Here is an 18,339-nt window from a genome sequence, read left to right as displayed (position 1 = left end):
CCATCAGCTCGTTCGCGATGATCAGGTACTAGCTGTCTGATCGATCAACCTCGGCAACTCCTTCAAGGATAGAGTACTCGTATGGGCTGACAATATTCTGGTGAAATATATTTGAAGAGAGGTGCTCACTTGATGTGGTTGAACTGGGACCACACTTGCTTGAACGACGGCAAATGTTCACTGGAGCGATTCCAGCGACTGGTCGTTCAACTGCGGTGTACCCAGGGTTTGTTCGGAATCGATGTTATCGTCGACGATACGTTGAAACTCGTCCCAATTGGCACAATGGCAGTTTCGTCGTGGCCGGCTGTCTACCGTATCGGTAGATGCAGCAAGCTTCACCACCACAGGGAAATGATGAAGATAGTTCTTTAAAGACCTCTGGTACTACGGCGATGGCTAGGTTCGTTACAAAGATGTTCAAAATAGAGTGGACCACCGATCTAGAGATTCTAGTCGGACTGTCCAACGCCAAGGTATTGTAATAGCCAGCCTCGAAATCTTCCACCAAGTGAGCCCATTATAATTTCTCCTTCGGTTACCCAACACTTCATGCCGGGCATTGAGGTTACTGACAATGATATACTTCGTCCACCGCCGAGTCAGTTTGTTTGGGACATTAGGTCGCCATAATATTGATTGAGCCCTTCGGCATGCTGCGACCTCGACCCCAATTGACCCGAGGACTTTCAGGTTTAAACTTGGCAGTAAGCGGCATTCAACGTTGCCCCTCACAGTAACGGATACATACACTCCTCCTGCACAAGTTCGGTCGAATCTCGAAAGACGAAAGTCGGGCTTGGGTTTCCATGATGACAGCGACGTTCACCTCCCTCACGTTTAGCAAGTCGAGCTGCTCGATATGTTTGCTCTTCAGAGAAGACTTCACGGTCTGCACATATCTGCTGCCGATGGAGATTACAGCTTGGAGCTGCTCAACTAAAGTCTTACAGCAACGCTTGATGGCGATAACCCCCGAGATGAGATGATAACCCCGGGACGAACTCTTCCATCGTAAGAGGGCACCGGCAGGTGCACCGCAGGCAACGCCGGCATTCGACAGTCCAAACGCGTGAGTAGAACATGGATTTGGAAGGACAGTTGCAGAGGTAAGACGGTGGTGGACTGAACGGGAGGTGGAGGTCATTTGATAAGCTGCTGAATTCGTGGCGGCGATTCGTTGGTTGCTGAGAAGGAGCGGAGACAGGTTTGAAACCTATCAACGAGGGTGAAGAGCAGGATACTCGATATCCGCGGAACGGTGAAAAAAACACCTGCGGCTGATTGTTTGCTGAAGCGCCAAATCCGTTTGAAATCCTGTCGCTTGGAGCAGCCACGGCTGGTGGCACGATGTTTTCCGATGTTTTCGATGTACACTTCGGGTCACTGGCGTGCCCAGGCTGCGGCACACTGGGGAACGTGTCGCCCCTACTATAACAAATTTAATGTATAACAAAATAATTTCACAATATGCAACCAGGAAGTACGGAGTTGTCAATTCAATAGCCGACTATCAAATAATAAGCATTAAAATAGATTCTGCTGCAAGTTCAATTTTAACTTCAATTTCGAGTCCAATTTAGTCAATTTACAAGTACGACTTGAAGTTTAAATTCAAGCCCAATCACAAGTTTAATTTCTTGTCTTATTTCAAAATCCCATTAAGTTCCAAATTCATGTCCAATTGCAAGCCTAATTTCAAATCAAATCTCAAGTTCAATTTCAAACACACCCGTCTTCCCGTCCCGTCTTCTGTACAAAATTTAATGTAAAAAATCCTAATAGCGGAGCTCCGAATTTTGGAGTTGTTGACGTAATAGACCAGAATTTTTGCGATAAATCAATTAATAACGTAAAAAAATCCGCTTTCCTACGATTACCTGGTAATTTTCTATCGAAAACTCCAGGTCCAATTGTTTCCAATTTAGCTTGAACGATTGCCACCTCTGCTAGCAATGCCTGAAGGTAGAACTATAGGACCTTTTCTGTTTTCACTGTACATAAATCCTATTCCGGAGGTTACCGCCCGGTACAAGATTATTTTATTCAGACGTTTCTAAAATTTACATGATCATTTGTTCCGAAACGGACTACCTGAGACTTGCAGACGATTAGCATCCGCATAGTTAGCAGGTGTTAGTTTACTCCGCAAAAAAAAACATTTACGTTTGATTACTGTGTATGGGACAGTCTCTTCAAACAAGTTATGTTGTAACCGACCTCGGTGTTGTGTTGAATGACCAATTTTAGGCTTTTAGGCAACATTATGTTATGGTTATCTACAAAACCAATCGATAACTCTGGCGCATCGTAAGCATTGGAAATAAGTACCTGGGCCATCTAGTAATTCGGCTAGTAATTCGTGTCCGTAATTACGTCCGTTTTCTGGATCCTTGTGGCACACTCTGCAATGCAAAAGTTCACACAAGTGGTTGATAGGCACAATTAAATTGAATTGATCATAGTACGAATTGTTTGTAAACAATATCGTACTTACCAAGTTTGGCCTTCAGCAATTGTTTCCTCTTTAGAAACAGATTTGTAAAAATCAACAAAATAATTTCGTGCGTTTTGTGCCGGAACTTGTCACGATCGCAATAGATTAATGACTAAAGGTTAGAATATAATATAACGTCTGACCAAATTTACGCTTCCACACTCAATGCTAATTGTGAAAATTTCCAACTCAAGTAAACCCAATGCCGCTAACACGAGAACACTCGTTCGACACCGCTAACCGCAAAAGTGCGGGAACCACAAGAATGTATAATTGCAATCGGTATTTTATAATTAGTATAAAAATTGATCAAATTGCCCGAAAATAATGTACATTGAATCTTGTTATGAAAACGAAATATGATAAAGAATGGGTAATTCATGTTTTGAGCAACAAAATACAATGAATATTATGACGCATCAATAACCGTATCGCCAAAACTGGCCATCCAATCGGTACAAAACTAAATTGATTATTTTATAAATACGCCAAATTCACGTTAAGTCCAAGATAGAGTCGACACTAATTACCCAAAATCAATAAAAGTTCACAGATATAGGTACTAACCGTTTAGACAGTATGTAACTGCATCGATCTCTATAAACCATAGCGCTGATAACGTTTGCTTATCGGAAAATTCTGCTAATCAGTACTTTTGCAAAACCTACCGTACACCGCGCGCCGGTCCTGCAAAATTGCTATCTCAACCGTGAGCCGCACCGGTTCACATCTTGACTATAACCTGTATCATCGCAGTATAAAAACCAATCGTTGGCTCTCTTTCCCGCTTAGTGCATCGCAAATTATCCGCCTGCGATGACCGCGTCGGAACTTGTAGCCGTCTCGTCGGATACCGGCGGCACCGGTGGCGGCGTAGTTGACGGCGCGATACCGTCGTCCGTTCACGTTGCCCATATCTCAAGTGCCCGGCGGCTTGCTGCTGCCGCCGAACGAACCAAGTCACCTCCCACGACGATGCCACCACACGACCCGCCGGTTATCAAGTGGTCCCTCGGTGCCGATGATGACGACGGCGGCGATCGCCATCGCCAACAGCGGGATCAACCGCCGCTGCTCGGGAACGGTTCATGGTAATTTCGCTTTTTTTTTTAATAATTCCAACTTTTACAAGCACGCGCACGAGAACAAACAGATCAATTCACGGGCGGGCGTATAGTGCGGGCTTAACGGGTCCCTTCCGTCCCGTGGCTCGTTGGAAAGGTGATAAACGGCCAATTAGCGCACTGTTAACTTTGTCTCCGCACAAAATGCATTTACCACACGCGTTTACACGGGGAATGCACTTGTTCGTAGGAACAGTTACGCGCGAGTACTACTAGAGTGCGGAGGTTGTTTTGTGACTAGAAAAAAAGGAGCTTACTGTGATTATGTGTATTGATTTAAATATCGAATAGTATCTGCTAAATATTTTTGACGTTTTTAATGTATTCATTCATGCAGTTAAATTTGAAAGGCGGCAGGTGCGTAATTAATTTTAAATCATTGCAGTGCGTGTGTTTTATCGATTGGAATGTACAACAATAATGCATGCACAAATTTCACCAGTAGGGAGAAATTCTACTTTTCGATTATCAAAGTGTATTGATTGAATTCTACATAGGTATTCCTTTTACTTTTACTTTTAACTTATTCACGTTTGTTTTAATTTAATTCTGCTGTCAAATTGTCTTTATAAATGAAAATAGCTGAATTTTTATACAAGACCAGATCTACTGATAGTGATAAACAATGTTTTATTTATAACCAGTGAATGAATGTAAATGAAAAAAAAACATAAGGACACTTGTAAACGCATCAAAACTACGGTTCTAATGTATACTCTGACACAAACAAGTTGTTTATCTCAATTACTCCAAATGTCGCTGAGATATTTAGATTCCATGTTTTGGTGTCAACTGAAACTTAGTCTAGCAGTTTATGGTCAAATGAAGGGCACCTTACCCTGCTTTCCATGAAAGAAAGTGATGGAAAAGGTAACATCTCTGGATTCTGCCAGAATAAAACTGAAGTTTCTTTTGATGTTATGCATTTATCTTACTTTTGGCGATAGCAAAGCTCCCGGTGGGAAGTTGGATATGCAAGCTACAACATTGTGGTTTTTGTAAATAGTTATGCTCGGCAGTATAAACCTAATGTGGTTCCCAGATAATCATTATGTAAAGTACTGAGGCATGAGTGATTAAAAAATTACATATAACTGTGCAAACTAAAGATGGGAGCAGTGTTGAGAAAGTCATAGCAGCAAAAAACTCAATGACATTTCAAGCACATAAAATTTCAACCTTGATCACAAGCGCCATACTCACATATGAATTTCTGTCGCTATTATACGCGAGGTCTCTGTTGCTGTGCAATGTGAACCAAATTCAGCTGTGAGCATTTTGCTAAATTCTACCACAGTTGGCATTTCAAACAACGAACCGGCGAGCGAAAGAGAATTTACCGTTAGAGAAAACATCAGCAGCGAAAAATGCCGCACACATTAATGAATTAACACGGCAAACATATTGGCAGAATTTACATTTTTCCTTCGCGGTAATCGACATTTTCTTAAGTAAAAACCCTGATAAGAAATAGATAAACATGTAATTTAATTGTGTGTTTTAGTTTAACTTAGCGATTTATTTACAGATGCATTCTCTCACGTTCACTCACTCACGTATCGCACGAGAGAATGCCTATGCTGTTCGACAACGAATTTGTATGTATATGTGCATAGCTCCGGGTAGTAGTTGAAGCAAAGCAGAATGTAACCAAGCGAGAAGCAATATGTGTGAGTTTTGTGCTTCTTGCTATGAAAACATAAAAACTCACGCGTAATTTTTTCTGCATAGGATCAAGCTGACTGTGAACTGTGAATCATGTTGATTTTGATTTTTGATGAGCTTTGAGATTTTGAGTTTTTAACATCACTGGATGGGAGTGGAGCCCTTTATTATCTGATCCCAACATCTCGGATTATGATTGGACAAAAAAACTGAATACTGCCCACTATGTTGTGCGAAAATTCTCCCTTCGGGAAGACTTCAAATATTACTGAGTAAGTAGACAACCAACATGAAGTCTCAGACAACAACCAAATGCCAGTTGTCCAATTATGCAAGGCTCCTGCCCGTGGCAAGGTACCCAGCAGATTCAAGTTGGTTTTCGCGGATAAGCGGTCGACCGTGAACCAAAACATTGGATTCTTTAGAGGTCAACTAGGATGAAATACGGTCAATTTCGATAGCAAGTTGAAAGCCCTGAGCGTCAGCCGGCCACGCCTTCCAACTTTTCTGTAGCTTGGCAATCAATCAGGGTGAATAGTTTCCAATATCTTGGCGTAGCGACCCTACCCGCTACTCAACCCAATTTTGAAATCTCGCCTGGATCCGGAAGATTAAATTCCGGTCAAGTCAGGCTAAATTAAATCATCATTGCGTTGAACCGAAAGTGGAACGGTTTACGCTGGTGCAGAAATACAAATCATTTCCTAGAACCCACGGCACAGTTTTCCAAGAGCGCAATGAAGTTAAATTAAACACAAAAACTTATTTAAACAATTTCTTTCGCGTGTCTTGTTTTGCTTCGGAGAAACAAAATAAACGATCTGCTGAATTGCGCAACGTGATCGCATTTCGTTGCTATCGCTTGCTGCTTGGGCATTAAACGGTTGTCTCGTGGCTCCAGCGAGAACTCACAGGTTAAGTAAAGAAAGTGTGAGCGATACGCTCCATTTAATCTAACTTTGTTTATCAATTTATATGTGGCGACACTCCCTTTTTCCACGACCAAACCGTGACACCGCCTCGCTAGTTCCCGCTCTGTCATTTACTCCACGCTACCGATGATCCAGTGAATAGCATTCAACGCTTACACCACTCAAACAGCCGCCGTTATAGTGTACGGACATTCTGCTATCTGCACACTCGCGAACGTACAGCCTCATAGCGTCTTCCTACATAGCCTACTCACGAGGAAAACAACTCGTGAACAACCAGTTGCCCCCGAGGGCTAGCTGCGCACTGGGATACAGTCTTTACAAAAGCGTAGTGCATGAATAAATAAGAGCGAAAGTCCAAAAGGGATACTTATGCCGGCATGTTCGTTAAAACGAGTTCGCGCGTGTGAGAAAATTAGACCACACGAATGTGGGCTTCGCAACACTGCTTCTCTGTATACAAACTTCTCTCCCACATCCGGTTTATGAGGTGAGGCCATTGTGGAAAACCTTTATTGGTTAATACCAGTGCGGTTTTTGTAGAGGGAGTCGCTCTGTAGAACACTAATTCTCTGATGGGCTTTTACGGACATAAAGCATGGATGCTCAAGGAACGCTTATGGGTTTTGAGCTTGAAGTGCTGTCTTCAAATGTTGGTGGTAAAATAGAAAACGTAGTTGGCTCAGCCGCCTGAGCAACGAGTTGTAGAAACTGAATAAGTATGTTAGCATAGTGAAGAAGGCACAACGTTGTACATTCGGCTAGGCATGTGGCCAGAATGTCTGTCTGAACGATCATCAAATCAAATCAAATTCTCATGCACTTATGCAAGTGTCAAAGATTCATTTAGTCACGAAACCCAGTCGTTGAATAATGAAAAAATTCATAAAATGTTTGGGCGCTGAAGGATATTCTAAATACCTTTCCTGCTGAAATTGGTCTCAAACTTTTGGTCGGTAATGTCACCATTGTGCAGTCTCGTGTGCAATAATATCGCAGTTGGTAAATGATAACGTAAACAGTAGAGCTTGCAATGTTAACCTTACGCATTAGCAGCCATTCCATTATCACCTTTCCTGATAGTAGCAACGAAGTTCGTCGTCACTAGATGTTATTATTATCATTGAAGATCGTATCCATTTTATTTTTATTCTATGTAGTGACGAAATAAATAAACAATGAAATTAAAAAACTGGTTGCCACCCAGCAGGAAGTTAGCAAACATAGAAAGAAAGAAATAAACAAACCAGACATATTGATGTTTTTGAGTCATTCGATTACATAACTAACCGGTAAAATACTTGCGAGAAACTTCGAAAGTAAGCTACAAAAATTAAAACGTGACAAAAGCGACCTATATATTCTGTTTTAGATCGGGGCCAAAATCGTTAAACTGGCAGCAAATCAAAGAAAAGTCCACATTTCGGTTCAGATTTAATAGAATAGCGCCAGGGTACTGCGTATCTTATCATCTCTGTCATATTTCAGTCTCCACCAGTCTCCAATCAATCAAGACGTGAATCTCCGCTTAGCGGAGAGAGTATGAAGTGTTCTTCTTATGGAAATTCCTAATTCTTAAATCTATTAAATACATCCATTATACAAAATTTGTCATTTTTAGCTTAAACGAACGAAACGTTTCCCTTTTCGGGAAACGAATTAATTTAGCGCAAAATATACTTTAAAACAATATTGCCTATGTCACCTACAATTTATCGCCCCAAACTTCCCTAAACCACACTATCAAAAACTCTCGCCGTATATTGGGCAACAATTCAAAGAAAATACAGGTGAACTCTTGATAACGACGCCACGAATCGAGTCATTCGTCAGATTAGAATGTACCGCGATCCAAACTCTCGCAGCAGGTAGCGCTTTTCTAGCAATCGCTCATCAGTGCTCATTAGGTTTCGCAGTGGATTAGTTGCTACTTTATAAATAATCGCCCAATTCCAGTGATTAACAGTGGGGAAAGGATTACCACAGGGAATTCTTTGGGTACGTATTTTAGTGCTGTAAACCGAACCAAACCGGATGCAATAGATCGTGAGATATAAAGTTGGTTTGGTGGTTTGGTCTTTCACCGTCGTAGTCTGAATGGTCGAATAGTGAAATGTGAAACAATTTTTCGCAACTTTGCTGTATTTATACTAGTGGACTAGCGGATAACAAATACACGTTTATGCCTAGGTGTGTAAGTACGTGTGTGAACCATGCACCGCTTTAATGTCGCACGTGACTGTTTCAATGCGCTCTGATTACACGCGTGGGAAGACAAGCGGCGACATTATCTGTATATTTAGTGTGTAATCAACATCTCCGGGCATTGACATTCGTAAAATTTGTCAATTTCCTTGTTCTTATTCAAATTTCGCATTGTGATGTTTGTTATTGACGCACCTAAAGTTTTTATTTTTCTTTTTATCAATTTTAATAATATTAAACTTTTACTGTCTACTGCTTTTTTACTGTTTTATATTGTCAAGCAGTTAAAAATCACAAATTTTGGAACATTATACAAAAATAAACTGAAAATTATTTAAATGGTTTCTAAGTGGTAATTAGAAAGTTAAAGTTGATGAAACTACTAACTAATGATATAAAATTGAGAAACACTGAGTTAGAAAGCATTAACTGATTAGCGTGTAAGCTCAATATTACTCACCTCTTTATAATTTTCGTTCTACATTGATAAAGAAAACGATTTTAGATATAACCGGTTTATCAAAACGGCCAGGCTAAAAATAATCGATGACTATTCTCGGGTGTTTCCAATCTATGTCAATAATAATCAATTTTAAAGCTAAATATAGCATGAACTGCCAAACATTGGAAATTCAATATCGCTAATTGATTTCAAGGATTATCACAGCTGCTCAACGGCTATCAAGAAAAGGTTAATGTTCAAAATGCCGTTTCGGAACTATTCAGTGCCTCTTCCATGTTGATAGTAGAGCAATCTGTTCAGTACGATAGTGCCCATTATTATATTCTATTAGAAAGAAGTATATTTCTCAATCCTAAGACGATCTTTATACAGTTCTTATACGAAGTTAAAATTTACGTAAGACAAAGAAAAAGTTCCTACGGTAGCATCGCACATTGTTACCTATTACATGTCAATAAAACTAATCAATAGAAATCTGTCAATTTTTTTAATTATTCTGTCTCTTTAGCCTATCCGTCATAAAAGATTGACATTCAAAACAATAAACTGCAATCAAACAAAGTTCAATCATGCAATCATGCAAAGTTCAATCGTGAGCCAGACGTCGTTTATTCGACCGGAAATAATTCTTTGTGACTGTAATATCGCTGCACTGTTTCTAAAAAAATAATCAAACTCTTCAAAAGGATGTAGGGTCGATACCATACTGTTACCTATTGTCGCTCTGTCGAATAATCTAATCTATACCATTCCGTCGGCTTGAAATAATGATGCGGTTTTTTTTTCAACCTATCTATCAGCTAACAAAAACAATTGAAACAAATGACAACAAGATTGCAAGCTCTTTCAAGTGTATATCACTAATCTATTTACATCAAAATTTTAAAGGTGATAACTAAACACAAGAACTTAAGCATCTCTGGGAAGTTTTACTCAGATTTTGGACGTTTCTGGATATATTCACAAGATTCTTGCATTGAGAAGTTTCATTTCAACAAACCAACAGCAATCGAGTTGAATATAAAAACCTTAGTTTTCGCTACAGCAGCGACAATAAATTATGTCTTGGATGATTTTTTAATGTGAACAGTAACACCATTTTCACAACGAATCGCTATCGCTCATGTGGTATGAAGTCTGCAGTTGATCATCTCCTCTACTTCAAGAATGACAGTCTCCGTATTCTCGTCAACTAAGTTTGGGGGCTGTCTCCCAAACTGCCCCAGTTGCCTTGACCTTGACCTATCGAACGAGTCGCTCCCATGCGCCGCCCATGTGAGGCACTACAGATGGGATAAATTTTTAACTGATTTCCATGCTCATGAAGAGTCCATGCTTGGGCTTGATTTCTCCAATGGATTTCTTTTTTGAACTACCAATTTGCGTTTCGGAAGCACGTGCCATGATGCATGATGCGTCCCGAAAGGGTGCACCACCTTCATATGCAAACCTCGTTGACGGCGGTCTCAGGGTTGGCATGATCAATCTATAACGAAAAATGTTATTGGGTAGTTTTTAGGTAAGATAGTAGGAAACCTAGCTTCGGTCAATGCGTAGGGGGGCGGCACTGGTTCTAGCACGCATCCCCAGGATTCTACGTGATCACTCGTGAACGGCTTTGTCTTGTAGGTGGAGCCGGATCTGTAAACTATGCGCATTTGGCATTTTTCAGGTGGTTCCTCCTCTTCCATATAAGGTCATCGGATCTCTTCAGCTCATTACGTGAAGATTCCCAGCTATAGATTTTCCTGGCTTTTCTTCCGGTAGTAGTTGTTCACGCAGCTGAACAGGAATGCAACCGTTCAACTCGCGGCGAAGGAGAGCATCTAAGTGAAGTTCTTGCTTCGTCGGCGTAACGTGGCGCTGGACTAGGTCTGAACCTTGGATTTCTAACAGACTACTCAATCCAGAAAACCAGGGTTCACTTCGTCGCTTGGTTGGTAACATTCAATTTAGTAGTGATCCGTAGTTTCGGACTGGTGACCGTATAAGGACGTATAAGGATAGGGACGAGTTTAGTGGTACCGTCGATAATCTAAGCAAATCCATCACGGCGCTGCGCTGGAATTGCTTCCAAAAAGTTAATATAACGAAATTCACACGGTAAAAATAGTCCTTAATCGTGTCTCATAGCACAGGAATGTGTCTGCGATTGACAGTCAACGAAGCAGATTCTAATTTGGAGAAACATCTCTATCAAGTCTCCGCAAACGCGAACGAGAAACTGCCCAAAAAGACACAAAACTTGCGGCATAAGAATCAGTTATGGTTGCCCTTTTTAGGACCTAGAAGTTAAAAAAAAGTTTCAGCCGCTTTCCGAAATTAGCCTGACCTCCACGGGTTTCTGGTTACGATACCTAAGGTTAGATACCACAGAGGCTACCTACCGACTTTCACCAGATATACGAGGGGAATCGACCTATTAGACAGCGTTTACCAGCGTTATGCCACGATAATTGCAGTAGTCGAGCCGATCATCCTTTTTGTAGATGGGACAAACCATTCCTTCCATCCATTGCTCCGGTAGCTAATTCTCTTCCCAAATCTTGGAAATTACCCAGTGAAAAGGCATTACCAGCGTTTCTCGGCCATGTATATGTTTATAAAGCTCTGCCGACCGGCGGTCCTTACCAGCGGCTTTGTTTATCTTTAACAACCCGATTTCTTGTTTGACTTCTTGAAGATCAGGTGCTGGGCACTCCTTCCAGGTTAACTTTCGTTTCACCTTCTTCTACAACTTCGCCATTGACGTGGTCATCGAAGAACTGCTTCCACCTGTCGACCACTTCGCGCTCGTTTGTGATTAGATACCCTCCCTCATCCCTACACATGTCAGGTTTCGCTATCTAGCCCTTATGATCTTGGTTTACCTTCTCGTAAAACTTGCGCATGTCGTCAGCTCGAAACAGTTTTTATAATTCTTTACGATCTCTGTCCTCCTTTTGGCACTTTGTCCTCCTCAGGATTGTTGTCAACTGGTTCCTAGCTCGTCGGCATTTGGCCAAGTTCTCCCTAGTTGCGGTGCTGAGATAATTTTTCCAAGCAATTTTCTTTCTCTTTACCTCTTATTAGCATTCCTCAGCAATCCAATAATTTTGTATTCTCCGGAGTACTACACCTAGTGCCGGACGTATTCTGCCCCACCCGTCTTCGAGGTTTGAAGCACCTAACTCCGCGGAAGTAGGTAGTTCCTCATCCAGTATTCGCGCGTAGTTCTAGGCAAATTGCGGGCTATCTAGCTACGTGATATTCAGTCGAAGAGTACGGCTTTGACGTGTCTGGTATTGAGTTGATAGCTTTGAGCGCACATATGCTGCTACTATGTGATGGTCAGAGTCCCGTAGGGAACATATGTTCATGGTGTTGGAGAAGAATCGGCCTTCTATAAGAAAAATTGACTTAGGCCCCGTACAGAGTAAACGCGACAGCGACGCGACACGACTTCGCTCTCATGTTGCTAAAGGCACAGTCCTGCTTCGGGCGAACAAGGGCTGCGCGTATAACTACAACAAGAAATGTCGCGTCGCGTCGCATGTCGCTTGCACTCTGGCGGTACCCTTAATCAGGAGCAGTGGAAGAACAGAGGAGCGTGTGATGTTTTGACGATATCCCAGTACATCACCACCTCACTAATCTACATAACCACCTGTTGAGACCCTTGAAGCTCGTTCTGTACAAGCATGAAAGTTCCCACCGGACAATCTGATACTCTTTGGTCATCCTTACATTACCACAGGACGCGCAAGTCTTAACTGGTTTGTTTGAAATCACGTAGGATCTACTTGTTATTCGACGATTGGGTGAACCAGATGCGTGAGCATTTTACTGCTTCCAAGTGCTTCTGCTTACAAATAAGTGAGGGAAGTACACTCCTGAGCGGGGTTTTATATCCGTAATTGACTCTCAAACTCAAGCGACGTCCTCACACGGGTTGGGGAAAACAGTGTGGAAACTTTAAAGTGCTTTGCGGTCGACAAACCTGTCTGCAGTGAACGTCTTCTCGGTATGATTTGGAACACAACTACGGATCTATTTGTATTTCAAGGCCTGTTTTCTGAGGATATGCTGCCGTTGATCCAGTGTGCTGAGGTTCCTACCAAGCGACAGGCTCTGCGGGTAGTCATGAGCATATTTGACCCTTTAGGGCTGGTAGCGGTTTTCGAGATACATACATGGAAAAATTTTGATTCAAAATATCTGGCGTTCGAAGATCGACTGGGATGAGCGAATATCTGGCGAACTGTTTACTCAATGGGAGCGATGGACAAATCTGTTGCGATAACTGGAGCAACAGTGGCAGTTCAGTGGAAGCATACCATACGCTTGAATTGCACACCTTTGTGGATGCTAGTGAGGAGGCCTTCGCAGCGGTAGCATATCTTAGAATCGTCGAGAAAAAAACGGTTCGCTGCGCTCTTGTGCCAGCAAAGACAAAAGTCGCTCCACTAAAACCCATGTCCATACCCAGACTAGAGCTAAGTGCAGCAGTTCTCGGGGCGTAACTGGCCAAGGCAGTTGCGGAGAACCACATTCTAACCATAAATCGCCGTGTTTTTGGAGCGATTCCCGTACAGTGCTTTCTTGGCTGCGGTCAGACCAAAGAAATTATCGACAATTTGTAGCCTTTAAGGTGACCGAAATTCTTGAGCTTTCTGATTTTGGCCACAACAAGATCAACGTGATAGTTAGACAGTAGAAGAGCTTCACCCGGTTCACCTTCATAAGCAAATTGCTGTGGACCAGTTAATTTCGTTTGGTCGGTTTTCTAAAAGGGAGCGCATGGTGAGAACTATAGCCTACGTATTTAGATTCGACAGGAAGTTTCAACGCAGAGTCAAGAACCAAAGTGTTAATATCCAGGAATAGTTTAGTCAAGAGGAGATTAAAACGGCAGAGTCAACGGCTTTCGCAAATCCAGCAAGAAGCGTATGCAGATGAAATCATCATACTCACCAAGAACCAGCAGCTCCAAGTGGAGCAAGGACTAAAATTGGAGCAAACCAGCCAGCTTCGCAAATTATCTCCGTTTCTGGATAAGCAAGGAGTTCTTCGGATGGTCAGCAGGGCATCTGTTTCCACGCAAGTAGCGACGGACTTCAAGACTCCCGTGATTCTTCCGAAAACCTGTTACGGAACTCAGCTGTTAGTAAACTGGTACCACCGTAAATACAATCATCGCCATCGTGTTGCGGAGACTGCTGTGAATGAAAATCTCTGGCGCAGATTCTACGTTTCGGAGATAAGAGCGGTTTTTCGAAAGGTTGGCAAACTCTGTCAATGGTGCAAGGTGTATAAGGCAGTTCCTGTTCAATACTTGAAGTTCTACCGAAACCGCATAGATCAAACGTAACTTCGCTAGGTGCGTTCACCAGTTACGACTCAAAAGTGTCGAACGTCTCCAGGCGACCCGGACCAGTCTCATCTTCGCGAGAAGTTTTTCTCTCCGCCAGTTTCTGCATCAGAACCGGCTTCGAGGGATGGTTTGTCTGGCCAGGCGCGATGCAATGGTCAACGTGATTCCGCACCGTGCATCGAAAGGCCAAAATTGGTCAAGGTCCACGGTGTTGCGTCGGCTGTGTATAGACGGTCAGTCAATTAACGATTGTATCAAAGGTTCAGGGTTGGGACCCGAGGCAGCCTCTACAACGTTTTTGAATTCGATTATGGGGCGGCTTCCGGTCTAGCTAAATTTAGGACTACGCGCTAAACGATGTCATGTAGGTAAAGATTGCCAAACATATTTTTTATAAAGTGGCCGTGAAAGGCACTGGTTAAATTATATGATTAGACTAATTGTGTTCTAGCGGTACCGATGGGACAATCTTTACTGAACCGGAACTGCCAATTATTGGCACTCATAAAATTTGATAATATATTCTATCAAGTGCATGTGCAATTCGTTGAATGGAAGGATGAATGCACAATTTAAAAAATTGAGACAGCGAAGCCATTTTGAACATTTATCGTACATTTACTGTTTTGAATATGATATGGCTGCGTAATCATGCAGAATGGTTAAGGATGGTAGGATAAACCAGGGACTGAAAATGTTCAAGGGCCCTATACTCACAGTCACCTCACCTAAATTTTTTAGTTTAGGTGACAATTTGCGATCCTCACAGTCACCTGGGTGACTCCGCTCACCTGGGTGACTGTACAAATCAAACGGGGAGCCGTTAGGTGAGGTGAGGTGACTGTGAGAATAGGGCACGTGAGAGAAGTAAGGTGAGGTGAGGTGACTGTGAAAATAGGGCCCCAAATATTTGGTCGACGTAAGAGTGGGTTGATGTGCTCAAGGTCACGGTTTTCCTGCTTTTAACACTGTGAACTACACATTTTGTCCAAGTAGCTTTCGTTTCGACTTTTATTGAGGATATACTGTCATAACAGCCCATAAATAGTAATTACATCTTTATCTTGAATATTATCTGTTGAACAAAAGAAAAGTTGGTTCATGCTACAGAAGCGGACAACTGCAAAATGAGTCGATCAATCTTCGACTGACACTGTTGTAAAAGCTGTTTGCTTTTTGAACGTTATTATAATTATCACCATCTATTTCTAGCGTTTCGTCTGGCAAACATTTAATAATCTTGACAGGAAAAAACTAGACCGACGAGAACCGGAATATTTAAAATTAGATTTTAACGCACGTGATAACAATCTTTTTCGGTCGCTCAGTCAATGCTATATCATATGTGGTCCAATTGCACAAAACCGTGACCTTATCTAACAGACACGGCAACCAAGATAAATCACATCGGTGTGAGCTACATTATACTGCACCTTGGGGTTTTATGACCGATTATACAGCATCTATTTTTTCGTTTTATTTCACAGCGAACAGATTGGAATCGATTCGAACGTCAGCGCAAACCATCATCACCTATCGATACCGCGAACAGATGACGATTGCAATCTTCTAACGCAGGGAAAAACCGCGACCATTGTCGCGATGCCAGTCAAATACAGCCACGGGTCGTCCACCATTCTCGATCAGATTCCCGAGGACGACCCGCCTGCCAGGAAACCACCGGCAGTCAGCCTGGCTCATCACGCTAACGGTGCAACGTCTCGAAGATCATCAATAGCGGCACAGGACATCCTATCAACTCGTAGGCCTTCCACCATCATGAACGCACTGCGTCGGGGGTCCCTGGCGTGGCTTCCGGGAAGAAACAAAACCGTACAGCACGATACCGAATCCAACCGGGGCAGCAAGGCGTCGCTCAGTCAAATACCATCCGGCCACGGCGCCCTGTGCGATATGGCGATAGAGTCTCGCAGGAAGAACCGACGAATAGGAGAGTGGGTAACATTACGCCGGTAGATCGGGGAGCAAATATCGAATTAATGTTGATTTTTGTTTTCACAGTGACGCACTGAGCACGGCTTTATCCGCTTTGTACGCCAAGGTCATCGTGATATTGGGCATTGCTCTGCCGGTGACGGAGATTTTATCCTCCCAGATACCGGCGAATGTTTACCAGGGCTTCTATCTTTATCTCTACGTGACAAGCATCTCGTTTGTTGTATTTGTTTATGCGTCCAACATGCGACGTCGGGCCGTTATGACCTTGATCAAATCATACCGTAAGTATTCTCTTCATGGTTGAAGTTGAAATATTTAACCAAAATGCTTTTTCAGATGAGAAGACCAACAATTATCCGATAAAAAAACGAGTTCCACATTTCGGTAGCTTTTACCTGCGGGTAGGAGCTATAGCTTTCGGAATCGGTACCATGGTCTATTCCGGTCTGGAACTCGGGCAGTACTTCGAACTGCACACGACGCCCGGTTGTTCCAGTGTGTTTATAGCGCTAACACCGGCGGCCCGAATGATTTTGTCCATCGTACAGATGCAGTTCATATTCCTGAACACCTCCGAGCTAGACATGGCCCGGCACAAAGTATTCGCCCGCTTCGGACTGATGCACATGGTTGCGACGAATCTCTGCGAATGGTTGTACGTGCTGGTCGAAGAAACGAAACACGAAATCCACCACCTCGCCGGTCACACTAAAATCAGTAAGTAGAGACTAATCCAAATAACCTTCTGCTTTGTTCATTTCTATTTTTCTATAAAAATTTCAGTCCCCACCATAACTGAACTGACCACAGCAGCCCTCGACATTCAACTGGTAAACGAAACATCCGCCGAAGTTTTTCTCAACCAAAATCACTCGCTGGAAAAACGTGCCTCGAAGGACCTAGCCGAATACATCGACTGCAAACGGACGAACATCATGGGTTCGTTGGTTCAGAATGCGTCTCCGTTTCTGTTCCCCTGCACAATCGAGTACTCGCTAATCTGTGCGGTGATTCTGTACGAAATGTGGAAGAAGGTCAAAAACATAGCAGAGATCGATCGAACCCGGCGCAATTCGCACAAAGTGCCAAGCAATCAAAACGTAAAAAGTGCTCACCACTTCTCGGTGGACTGCTCCCGGGCTCATCGCGGTATGTTCGGCGGCATCATCGTTACCGTTCTGACGATCATCTGCTTGATCATGTATTTCGTACTGCACCAGGAACCAGGTTATGAATACTTCGCCATTCAGGAAGTCACAATCGCTGAAACGCTGCTCTATTCTGTCACCGCAGCTGGAGTACTAGCGGCCATGATCAAAATGCGAGATCTGAAGTACTGCAAAAAGCAAAACGATCCCCACGCTGGTTCGGTCAGCCTGGATTGCACACTGCTTGTGCTGGCCCAAACCGGCGTCTACGTGTATGGAATGTTCAGCATCATCGGCAGTTACTTTTCCATCCAACAGGACGTTGTGGGTGCCCGCGAAGGCCTGATAGCGGAGGTGTTCAGCTTGGTACAAACATCGATGCAAACACTGTTCATTCTAAACGCCGTTTGGCGGAAGTGCCGCGGTTCTCAGCAGAACCGTACCAAACCGGGTCGGCAGATCGTAACCTTCCTGCTGGTGGCGAACATGGCAATGTGGTTCATCAACACACTAATCAAGGGTCGAGCTAGCTTCCGACCGTCACATCTGAACTTTTTCGGAACCTGGGCCTGGACCGTGATTACCCACGTTTCCATGCCGCTGGCCATCTTCTACCGGTTTCATTCGACAATTTGCCTTTTCGAAGTGTGGAAATCAACGTACAAGGTCAAAAGTGGAGATCACCACTAGGATAGTTTTATGTGACATTCCACGTCCCCCACTATCGCTAGTACTAGCGGATAAGAAATCTATTACTTAGAGTTAGGTACTTAAGAGTCTATGCAAGCAAATGAAAGTGAACCTCTTCGATGGTGCATGTACAAAACTTTATTATTAATTTATTTCGAAACACAGTATTAAGCAACCAGTGATGAATGTATTGGAGATTATTGAATAAAATATGTGATAAATCAAACAAAATTCGAATCTTCTTCTTCACTAGCAGCTTAGATCCGGGGAGGCTCGTGGGAAGCGAACGGTGTTTCGTCTGGA

General features: G+C 42.9%; 1 protein-coding gene across 1 annotated transcript; it reads left to right on the top strand.

Annotated features, from left to right (window-relative positions):
• The first annotated feature begins 416 nt into the window (after positions 1 to 416).
• On the top strand, positions 417 to 18,036 carry LOC128746271 (proton channel OtopLc). Its single transcript, XM_053843320.1, has 6 exons — positions 417 to 476; positions 3,290 to 3,588; positions 15,727 to 16,194; positions 16,262 to 16,479; positions 16,535 to 16,915; positions 16,982 to 18,036. Exons 1-6 carry the CDS (start codon positions 417 to 419, stop codon positions 18,034 to 18,036), a joined length of 2,481 nt encoding a protein of 826 aa, XP_053699295.1.
• Positions 18,037 to 18,339: the final 303 nt, after the last annotated feature.

The sequence above is a fragment of the Sabethes cyaneus genome, chromosome 1, assembly GCF_943734655.1.
Source record: "Sabethes cyaneus chromosome 1, idSabCyanKW18_F2, whole genome shotgun sequence".
NCBI classification, from domain to species: domain Eukaryota; kingdom Metazoa; phylum Arthropoda; class Insecta; order Diptera; family Culicidae; genus Sabethes; species Sabethes cyaneus.
Note: the sequence above shows the minus strand (reverse complement) of the source record. Positions and strands in the feature narration are given on the sequence as shown.

What these genes read in the sequence shown, in the direction of transcription:
- LOC128746271 (XM_053843320.1), top strand. Translation starts at nt 417, where the DNA reads ATGTTCAAAATAGAGTGGACCACCGATCTAGAGATTCTAGTCGGACTG. An exon ending in GACCTTGATCAAATCATACC is followed by an intron (nt 16,480 to 16,534) that starts GTAAGTATTCTC and finishes ATGCTTTTTCAG; the next exon opens with ATGAGAAGACCAACAATTAT. An exon ending in CGCCGGTCACACTAAAATCA is followed by an intron (nt 16,916 to 16,981) that starts GTAAGTAGAGAC and finishes TAAAAATTTCAG; the next exon opens with TCCCCACCATAACTGAACTG.